Source organism: Chenopodium quinoa, unplaced genomic scaffold, assembly GCF_001683475.1.
Source record: "Chenopodium quinoa cultivar QQ74 unplaced genomic scaffold, ASM168347v1, whole genome shotgun sequence".
NCBI lineage: Eukaryota > Viridiplantae > Streptophyta > Magnoliopsida > Caryophyllales > Amaranthaceae > Chenopodium > Chenopodium quinoa.
The window spans coordinates 2,889,903-2,901,304 of NW_018745533.1; the positions used below are offsets into that span (position 1 = coordinate 2,889,903).

Here is an 11,402-nt window from a genome sequence, read left to right on the forward strand (position 1 = left end):
TAACCTGTTTATCAGGTCACAAGTTAAATGGATCTGTTAGAGAATGAGGGGTATAAAGGTTGGATTTTTGAGGAATAAAATGAATGTTGGACTTTTAAGAGGAAAAAGTGCAAAGGTTGGATTTTTCTTTTCTATTTTTTTTTTTTATTTAATTCAACAAACCTTTTAAAAATCAAATCATTTATTTAAACACGATAAGTAATTCAAACCATTTAAAACATGATTTAAAAACCAAAATACTTTTATCAATACCTCCAAACATGATTTATTTCAAAATCATAATTCAAATCAATTTAATTCAATCACCAATCAAATCATATAAAACATGTTATTCAAACCAATCACTTTCAAAGGTATCTAGCCACCTAACATAACGTACCTTGATCCTTGCTTAGCTATACACACCAAAAGAACCTCAAGAATCTTGGTCGGACACACCCTACAAATAAATATAACCTTAATCAATATAAGGTTAACAAATAATTAAAAACCCCCAACTATATGTACATGAACCTTTTAATTAATTTCTCATAAACATCATAAAAATATGATTTTATATAATTAAAACTACTCATAATAATTTTTATAAATCCCCCATAAATAAAATAATAATAATTGAATAAGAGAAGAGAAGAAGAAAAGATAAGAAACCAAGGAAAAGAGAAGAATGGGATTTGCGTAGGAAATAATAGACAGAACTTGCAGAGGCTATAACTCCTTTAATATAGCTCGGAATTGGGTGATTCTTGAGCCTAACCTCAAGGAATTTTTGAGAGGAACAACTTTCTGTGAAACTTTCATACCCCAAAAACTAAGCAGAAGTGCCCGAAAATTGACTTCAAAGATAAACGAGATGATTTGTGTAAAATTGAGGAGAAGAAAAGAAGAGAATTGGTGTGAAGAATGTGAGCGGTATGAAGGGGTATTTATAGGCTAGGGTGTAGAAAGGATAGAGTTTAAGGTGTGATATGATTACTAGAAAATGTGATAAGTTTTTGGGGTTGTTAAGGTACTTGAATCAAATTAAGTCTAGATTAATAGTTGGGTTAAAAGATAAGAAAATTTAAATGGATATACATATGGTTGGGAGAAGAAAGATACGAACAAAATGAGATAATGAAGAAGATAATTAGAAGATAATTTAAAATATAATAATTAAAAAACTAAAGTGATAACAATCAATAATAATAAAATAATTGAATAAATAAATATTTTAGATAATATCAAAATTAGTTAAATACTAATGTATATTAAATATTTCTCTTGAAATAGTTAGTTAGTAAAATATGGACCGACCTTAAAAAGATAATTAAACCTATATTATTAATTTAGAAATCCAAAAATAATTAATTATTCAAATGATTAAATACTTATATTTGCGCTAAAATTCAAATATTATTTTGGCCCCAAATAATGAAATTACTAAAATACCCTTTTTATTAAATGATTCTTAATTAATTAATTATAAAATACGTATGAAAATACGGGGTATTATAGCGTTGGATAAGCTTTCTAAAAGAAAAAAGATTAAATTAAAATTAAAAATAGGTAAAAGCTAACGAACGCCCCAGGGGCGTTGGATAAGCTTTCTAAAAAAAAGATTAAATTAAAATTAAAATTAATATTAATAATATATACCGATCGACACGTGATTTTGTCATGTTTTCCCAAATTAATATCATTTTAAGTAATATTTTAAATGCTTATTCAACGCCCCGGGGCGTTCATTAGCAAAATCCTTAAAAATATTATTGGTTAAAGTTTTTGTTAGCAAATGTGTTAGTCAAACTAGGGCATTTATATTGAAATTAAAGAGTATGTAAGTTTTAATACGGTTTAATAAAAAATACAAGGGTTCAATTTACAACTTAAAAAACTTGTTTTTATAAGATATATTAAGTTCAACTAGCCTTCTGGCCCGTGCAATGCACGGGTTATTCATATAAAATTGTATTGAGAGATAAGTGAGGAAATATCAGTAAGTCATTATAGGGTATAATTATTAATATGTAATCGAAAAAATTGTATTGAGAGATAAGTGAGGAAATATCAGTAAGTCATTATAGGGTATGATATGTAATCGGAAACATGATTAAAGAAATTAAATTTTTGGAACTTTAATCGAAAAAGAGGCTTAAATAGAAAGTGGAAGGGCTAAAATTAAAGAGAAAATAGGAAAAGGTTGAATTAAAGGGGAGAGATGAAGTGTGTATGAAAGATGAAGTATAAGTTTAATGAAAGAATTAAAAAAAATAGTGTAATAAAAAATTAATAGTGTAAGATGACATGTGGCACTATGGTTAGAAAAGTGTAATAAAATGGATGGGGTCATGTGTCTTTCTTAGTTTCTTGGTTATACTTTTTAAATACTAAGTATAGATATAGATATAGATATAGATAGATATAGATGGTTGTTCACTATAGTCTTGATAAGATATACTTCGTATTAAGTTCAATGGTTGTTCACTATTCCAATTGACTATCGACTATATTTTTTTAGAAAATACAAGTTTCTCAACTCGAGAAACATTATATGCTTCACAAAGGGGCAAATTCATAAATTTTAATTAATAAGTTGGATTAATGTTGTAATTTTGTCTAAATTTTCTCTATTTTCAATTAAAAAAAACATAAGTACTCAATGGAGAGCCAAAGAATGTTATTGAGAAAGTAAGAAACTCCTATGGGAAAATCGAACATGGTGAAGGTCTTTAGTAGAGAAGGATCCAACCTTTCCCTTAATCATACCCTTCTTTCCCCCCATAATTGTTAGGGTTTTAGTTATTAAAAAAAGAAAAGAACAAAAAAGAAAAAAAAAAATACATCATTAAAAAATTCATACAATTTCTCTCATTTACAAAAATGTCATCTTGAGAAACACCCCATGTTTCTCAAGTTGAGAAATTGGTGTGTTTGGAATTTTGGATAGATTAGGGGGGAGGAAAAGAAGGGTGGTATTGTGGTAAGGGAAGGGGAAAGAAAGGAAGAATGAAAAGTTTTCCTTCTAAATCTCTTAGTTGTTGAAGAGATCAATTTCTTGCAATTTGATCCTCTATTTCTTTCCCTTCAATTTTCTTCCTTCATTGTTTATTATCCAAATAAAAAACTATGTATCCCTCAATCTCTCTTCCCATCCTTTCCCTCTTAAAAAAAATTAAAAAATGTTACTTGGTTTGATTGATTGCTTTTGCTATTGGTTTGTAAATATTTTTTATTCTTAGTAATATCGATAATCATACAATATTCTATTTATTTTTATTCTTTTTAAGTACACCCCACCTGATTTACCAAAGTTTTAACTCCAACTACTTCTAATTCCATCTAAAGTTGCACGCTTAGCTTAAAGTAGAGGAATCTCCCAACAAGATGTCTTACCATCTTAATATTTTACTAAAATATACATTCGTTACTATTTTAAATTTCCGCACCATTCAATTACTCCGTATTACCTTTGTTTCTATAATACAAGTAATTGACATGATCAAATTTGACAAACATGCCTGATAAAGACAGACTAAGTAGCAATATACAGAACCAACTCGTAAATTTGGTCATGAATGGGGATTTGAGATAGTGGAAACTGGAACATCTCGCCCAGAAACTCACTGAAAGAGTAGTTACAGATAATCAAAGAAACATTGGATAGTTAGTTAGTTACGCATCATGTTTCTAAATACCCTAAATCTAAACAATTTAATTACAAAATTCCTTTGGAAAGAAGCTCATTGAAAGAACTGGTAGCAAGTCCACATCTGCAATGTCCAAAAGAAACAAGGGTTAAGGAATGACAAACATTATCATTAGTTTAAAATGAATTATCGATCAAACACGGCATTTTTTTAACAACTTGAAGATATGGAGCAAACATATGCATGATCTTCGGTATTAAATTTTGAAAATCACACATATGACCTGTTTCTAGAATCCCCTCAAGAACAGATTGAATAATGAATAATGATAAGACTCCTTGAATCTGGAAAATCACAGCTTCTTCTCACTTTTAGATTAGCCCTACTATCTGAACTCCACATAACCTCCATCTTTCTCCCTTTACCCCCTCCCTTCGCCCACTACTTTTCACCTTCACCTCTCTCTTGCTCACGCCCTCACTGCCACCTCCCTATGCTATCCTCAATTTTTGCAGTCTTTCCCCTTCATTTCAACGACTGTCACCTACTCACCACTACAACAAAAATTCAACGACTGTCACCACTACAACAAAAATTCCTATGCTATCCTCAATGTTTGCTGCCTTTCTCCTTCCTTTCCACGACTGCCACCACAACAAACAATAACAATAAAAATGACAATAACAATAACAATAAAAATAATAGAGAAAACAAAAAACTAATCCAGTTGTTACCCAAATTCTATACTAACATTTATCATACTTCTGAAACCATATAAGTAATTTCATACTTTTATCATTCTCCCTTCTACGAGCTATGTGTATTTTAAAAACTGCAATTCTTATCAGTGTTTATTTGATTGTGAACAGTGAAGCTGCAATTATAAGCATTTACATAAAAACTGAAAGCTGGACAAATACGCACAACTCTTACCAGTGTTGTTAGCACTTAGCAGAATGGTGAAGGGGATGTATTTTGCAAGCAAGTGGACATGAGAAAAAAAGATTAACTAGATGACAAATTGTAGAGCTCACAAAGGAGTCTAATGTAGCATCAACTTCACATAAGTTGGACAAGGCAGCCAAATATTACACTTTAAATTAAACTCAAAAATCAGCCTGGTGGGGTTGGGTGGGTTATTGGGGGGGGGGGGGGGTGTTTATGAAAATAAGGATCAGCAACAAACCTGTTCCTCTACAATCAACAATCCCGAAGACTACCGCCCACAGTTTTTACAGTTATGGTACGTATGGTCAGTGTTAATGTTACCACACCTGTAACAAAAGGCAACTCCACACCTGTGTTCAAATGGAGGGGGAAAATGGAGTAAGAGTAATTATGCAGATAGCAAAGAGCCATGACAAGGAATGATATAAAACAATGACGCGGAATTGCAGATAGAAAAGAGCTAAGATGAGAATGACCGACAACGTTGATTCACAAAGCGGTTCTTTTCTACTAATAATAAAACAATATAGCCAGAACCTGAATGAAAGAAAATCATATAATATCCATGTTTAAGTTTGGTATGGCAGCTCCTTAATTTAGGATAAAACTCCAAATACTTCAATCAAGTTTTCTTATCCAATATGTGTCAACTATTATTCAGCATCAAAACTTCTAACAACTAATCAATTATCACGACTCAAGATATGTCTATAGGGAGGAGGTATATACAATACAAACATCAGTTGTCTTGCCACCATGTAGCCAACAAATTATAGCTACAAGGCTGATAGTTTGAAATAGGATTTCATCTCTAAGAGTTTAAAAAATTCAATCATTGAGTGATAAGACTAACATAGATTTCTATAGCCTAAAGCTCAATGAACTTGATTTTAATAACAATTGGGCTGGACAGCAAGAAATATAGTTTTGGGTCTTCAAAAAGAATCAACTAGTCAATGTTTACAACCGCAGATTGGTAAAATTCAGCAACTCTATGCACATCCAATATCAACCCAGAATAAAAGAGTAGCATGGCTCATAAAGATACATCCGAAGAATTTCTTTCTGAAGATTGTTATCACAAATTAATGAAGAGGAAACAATAATAAGGACATCTTTCCTTCGGACCCCATTTGACTAACAAAAGCACAAACAAACAATTCATATGCACTATAGGTGTAGAGGTTAAGTTTTTTTGGATCAATTGTTCCAAAAGAATTTAGTATTGGTTCTACAATGCCATGGAAATTGGTAATACTCCAATTTCGAACGAGTTGCTGCCTAGAAGAAAATTTATCATCTCTCATGAAACAGCAAGGGTAGATCAAAACAATGGGGCAATAAATGGGAGTTTAGAATGGCAACTTACCTGCATTTCATATAGAGGCAACCCTCTGACTTCTCCACATAGTACTTGCACTTGGGACACCTTTGCCAGTTCTTAATCTTAGCAAGTTTCCTCAGCATGATATCCTCCTTCTCCCTCTCATCCTTATTCAGAGATTGATACTCAGCACATTCAATGTCTGCATGCCACCCAACCTTACACTGCGCGCAAAACAATCTAAAGCAACTTGGGCACTCAGACATTGTCACCTTCTCAAACCCGTCATCAACCAACAATGCCGAGCAATCCTTAAACGGGCAATAGAACTTTTGCGTGGCCAGTATCACAGACTCACACAAAAGATTGCCCCACCGAGCAAAAACCTCAAATGGGAGTATATCCCTACAATACTCTGGCTCTAATACTCCAGAGCAACTAGGAACCGGGCAATTAATTATAGAAACACCGTCTTGAAGCTTCGAAGCAACATATGTTTTCATACAATCGGAGCAATACGAATGAGAGCAACCCTTTATCTTAAAAGCCTCCTTCTGGGGCTTAGAGTCAGCACAAATTTCACAAAGAAACATAATTTCAATAGGTTCAATTTCAGCCACCATTTCATCATCTACCTCAAATTTCGACCCAGACGATTCACCTACTTCAGTAATCGATGGACCACTAAAGGGTTTTCTTTTCTTCCTCAAAGAAGCTGACGACAACAACGGCCTACTAGAAGGCCTCACATTGATAATCCTAATTTCATCATCATCATCATCATAATCATCAACACATTGTACTGAATCATAATCATCAACAACAATCGAATTATTTTTACCCAATTTAGGTTTAATGTCCTTCAATTCCTCAACACAAATTGGGTCTTTCTTATGATTTCCTTTAGGCGTCAAATTAATCTCTCTTTTCACAAAAACACAATCATCATCATCACCATTATCATCAACAACAACACCATTATCGCCATAATCGTCATCATTCAACTCAATAACATTATTTCCAGAAACAGAGGTACTAGCTTTGTCCTTAGAATTACCATTCTTACGATCATCAATTTCGAAAATTAAAACATCATTACTTACAATTTTTTGATGATGATGATTTGCCCTTCTGTTGTTGAGTGAAGAAGAGGGATGAAACGATGGATTATCTAAATCAATTGGTGCGAAATTGGGCGGAATTGAGGTGGATTCAGAATTTAGGGTTTTGAAAAATTGGGGAAGATTCTTCTGGACGATACATGGAGTTTGGGTTTCCATCTCAGCGCTCAAACTTGAACTGGCTACTCGTTTCAAATTCTGAGAATTAGGTTTTGAATATTTACCCTCAATTTATTATTTACTCCACATGTGATTTAACCACATTGTAAAGCTTCCCTAATAAAATATGAACTATCTAGAAGTTTTACTGCTCTTCTACTGTCTTTGAGTCTATCCATAAGTCTTATACTTTTGTATAATGCATTAATGCGGGTATATACATTAATTTTTACAAGAAAATACAAGTTTACTCGTATTATAAGATGGTCATATTGAGAGTAACTTAAAATTAACTTTAAAATACGAGTAAACTTTAAAATACGAGTAACTTTTAATTTGTCTTTGGAGAATTTTATTTTATTATGTAATTTCTTATGGATTCATGATTACTTACTATTATTAGAAAAATAATAGCTTATGTAGCGTAAAGGGTAACTTTAAACACTTATATGATAACTTTAACCCGTCTTACAATTAATTAACGTACACCCGCCTTTTTAGTGAAATTGTGATCCATTATGTATTCGGATGTGTTTAAAAGACGGTGATCTTGGGTCTTGAAAGTGAGTTAAATTTTGAGTGATACCTAATGTGCTTGCGTAACAAATTAACAATTGTCGTCTAGGGTAGATGTGTTTAAGTAGTTACAAAGTAAGTAATTCACTCAATTCTTTAAATAATCGGTAGAATCTGATCAACGAGAACTGATCCAATATTCGAGTTACAAAATAGAAGTGTTCGATTTGTAGTCCGGTTCAATCCAAATTCCATTAAAAATCGCTTCTCGGATTGGTTCATATTTAACTTAAAAATCATATATAAAACTTTAAAACTATTTAGAAGAATTAATTTTCTATATGTTGAGAAAGTTTTGAGTTAAGCACACAATTAGGTACTCAATTCTTTAAAATTTCCCCTTTTAGGTACTCAATTCTTTTTACTTTGCTTTTGGGTACTGTAGGGAATAATTTTAACCCCTTAAAATCCCACTAGCTTGAACCCCACTGTGATCATACACTAAAGTACGGTGGCGTCCAAAAGGGAAGAAGATAGAGCAAAAGAGTCGCCAACAAGTTTTTAAGGAACTTGTAAACCGTTCACGAGGTGAAGGTTACACCCCTTAACGATCCAAGAGATCATCAACTCCATAAGGTCATGAACCAAATAAGGGTTCGGGGATGAAGGTACAAATCCAACCTAAAAGAGATTGAATCTGCCCTAATAATAGGCCTCTACTTTATTCTGATCGTATTCATGTGCGCTTTCTGACTAACATACAATCAATAGGTTAACCCTAAACCTGTTTAATCTATGTTGGTTGAATATTAATGCACAAATAAACTATTATTGGCGATCACTTGAATTATAATCATATTAACCCTAAACAAGATTATTAATATCTTATTAAGCGTGATTACAAGTACCAAATTCCCTTTAAGCATGCATAAAAGGCGTGATCAAGCAATAACAATAAAAATAATGTACCAAGCAACATAATAATAAATAATCAATATCATGAATAAACATGAATAATAATAATTATAATAATCATCATGAAAATAATAATAATAATAATAATAATAATAATAATAATCATAAATCATAATCATAATCATGCTCATATTAATATTAAAGCACAATGAACATAGCAAGATTCTAGGCATGATACTAACAAGATTAATAACAAACCCTAGCATGTCACTAAGCAATAAAAATCAAAGCTTTAACCCTAACATGATACTAACAATCATAAATATTAGGAAGAATATAGGAAGTATCGCATGAATCATAATAAGCATATTTGATATTATAACCTTTTCCCTAAACATGATAATAGGAATATCATAATAACAATATAAACATGATTTCTACATCATAATATCAATTAATCAATTAAAATACTTACTTTGATGCTTCGTACCCCTTTCTAATAACAAAATACACACGTTAGTAACTTCAAGGAAAATAATAAACAAACAATTAAATTAAATAATTGAAAGAGAGATTTGAGACCAAACCCTCAGAAATTAAACCTTTCACATCTAGGGCGAAGGCAACTTCGAATATGGCTAGGTGTTTCTAGATCTTGCGAATGCGGAATTATTGTATGTGAAAGATTAGTTTAGAAAAAGGAGAAAGAAAGAGAGAATAATCTTGATGAGAGTTGGTGAATTGAAATAAGAATTGATGAAATCTGGTTATCGAAAACGGAGTTTTAATACGTTATTTATAGAGAAAATCAGCCAAAAAGATAAAATTAACAAAACAGACTTTGGCGCACGCAAAACGAAGTTGGCGCCAGGCATTGGTCATTGGCACCAGGCGCCAATGGCTAGCACCAGGCGCCAAGCCTGGTTCCAGGCGCCAATGCCTGGAGTCAGGCGCCAAGCCTGTTTTTAATGCGTTTTTGTTTTTATCATATCTTTTGATCCGGAAGTCCAAATAAGGCATATAACATGTCGTTGGAAATATCTTAAAGTCTACTTTCCAACCCAATTAGAATCAGATTAAAATATTATGTAGATAAAAATATATGGCCAAAATAGTGGAAGGGTGTCAGTTTTGGATAAAGTTTCATGTCTCATTCATATCTTTTTCGTTATAACTCGGATTTAATATTATAATATATCATTGGAAAGATAATTTCAAGATCTATCCAACCATATAAAATTTGGATAAATATTATGGGGCACGAAAATAAAATCTGAATATATTCCACTTCGTACAAAACAAGGATTCTTAAAAGGAGTAGTTTTATTCAATTTCAAACTCTTTAAAACATAATTATCAATCCTAACTCCATTAGGATTTAAAAGAACCTTCTAGAGTATTCTAGAAGACTATAATCAATCCTAATAGCTTTAGGAATGATAATTAATAATAGGCCCTCCTCTAGATCATTGGGTCGCATATTAGGCTCAAACCGGGCCCAGTTTGGTAAATTGGCCATAACTTCCTCAATATTCATCGGAATTGGGCTTATAATATATCGTTGGAAAGGTCTTTGCAAGCCCCATCCAACTACACTACTATTGGACCCATATCATGGACCAACCAAACTGGATTGACTGTTTTCTTAAAATAAGTTTTCAAAAACAGAGAGAAAAGAAAAGAAATTAAAACTATCTGCAACGCTAGACTTTCCACACTTTCACTTCATTCGATTATGATTCGACGCAAAAGGTACTCATCACTGGGTTTGGTTTTGGGGAGACACAAATGGGTGTCTACAGGTACTGAGTTAAGAATTCAAGCCAAAAAAATTAAATCAGCCAAAGAATTGAGTACCTTGGGTTAAAGAATTTAGTACCCTTGGTTAAGTATGTGGACCCCACCCGATTTAAAAATTAATATTTATAAAAAAATGTATTAAATTAGACTAAGAAACTAGCCGTTGGTTTCATCCAATACAGCAAGAAATTAGGCATGAACCTGGCAGAAAATTCATCAAAACAACAAGAAAATTCATCAAAATTTTTTTTAGTGTAAACACAATATCATCCTGAATAAGGACAGTTTCAAAGACCCAAAGGAAATGAATCATAGTAATATGATCATTCCAAAAAATTAAATCACCAGAAAACAGTTCCAGATAAAGAATAAGCGACAAAACAAGAATAAAGGCTTTTGCAAAAACCCAAACTTACATTTGCTTACTTTAGGAAAAGGAGCTCTGATCATATTACTATGATTCATACGCTGGGGAAGTGGCAATTCTAACGTAGGCAGAGAAGACCGACAATTACTATGCATGACTTCATAAAATGCAAGCATATGAATTTGCTGTTTACACTTGAAGTTAGTATGCAATAGAAAACATTAAGCTTCCTGCTATGAACCTGAATCTACCAAAAATAACAATTATGGTAGCCTTATAAAAATGTATCATCGAGTGCGGCCCACATATACTTAACCAAGGGTACTAAATTCTTTAACCCAAGGTACTCAATTCTTTGGTTGATTTAATTTTTTTCACTTGAATTCTTAACTCAGTACCCAAAAGCAAAATAAAAATAATTGAGTACCTAAAAGGTGAAATTTTAAAGAATTGAGTACCTAATTGTGTGCTTAACTCAAAGTTTTAATATCACTTTAGCCTGTATCACCAACTTGTTTACTAAATAAGTAGTATTTAGTTTGGTGTTCACCGATTGTCAACACATGAAACTGCAGAGCAAAAAACATTGTTATTTGTGTTTTGGTTCAATCTTATTTTATTTT

General features: G+C 32.2%; 1 protein-coding gene across 1 annotated transcript; it reads right to left on the reverse strand.

Moving 5' to 3' along the window:
* Positions 1 to 3,463: 3,463 nt before the first annotated feature.
* LOC110715938 (probable E3 ubiquitin-protein ligase ARI3) lies at positions 3,464 to 7,232 on the reverse strand. Its single transcript, XM_021894556.1, has 3 exons — positions 5,947 to 7,232; positions 4,816 to 4,927; positions 3,464 to 3,752 (listed from the first exon to the last, which is right to left on the reverse strand). The coding sequence occupies exons 1-2, from the start codon at positions 7,179 to 7,181 to the stop codon at positions 4,846 to 4,848; spliced, it is 1,317 nt and encodes a 438-aa protein (XP_021750248.1). The 5' UTR covers positions 7,182 to 7,232; the 3' UTR covers positions 3,464 to 3,752; positions 4,816 to 4,845.
* Between the last annotated feature and the right edge of the window lie 4,170 nt (positions 7,233 to 11,402).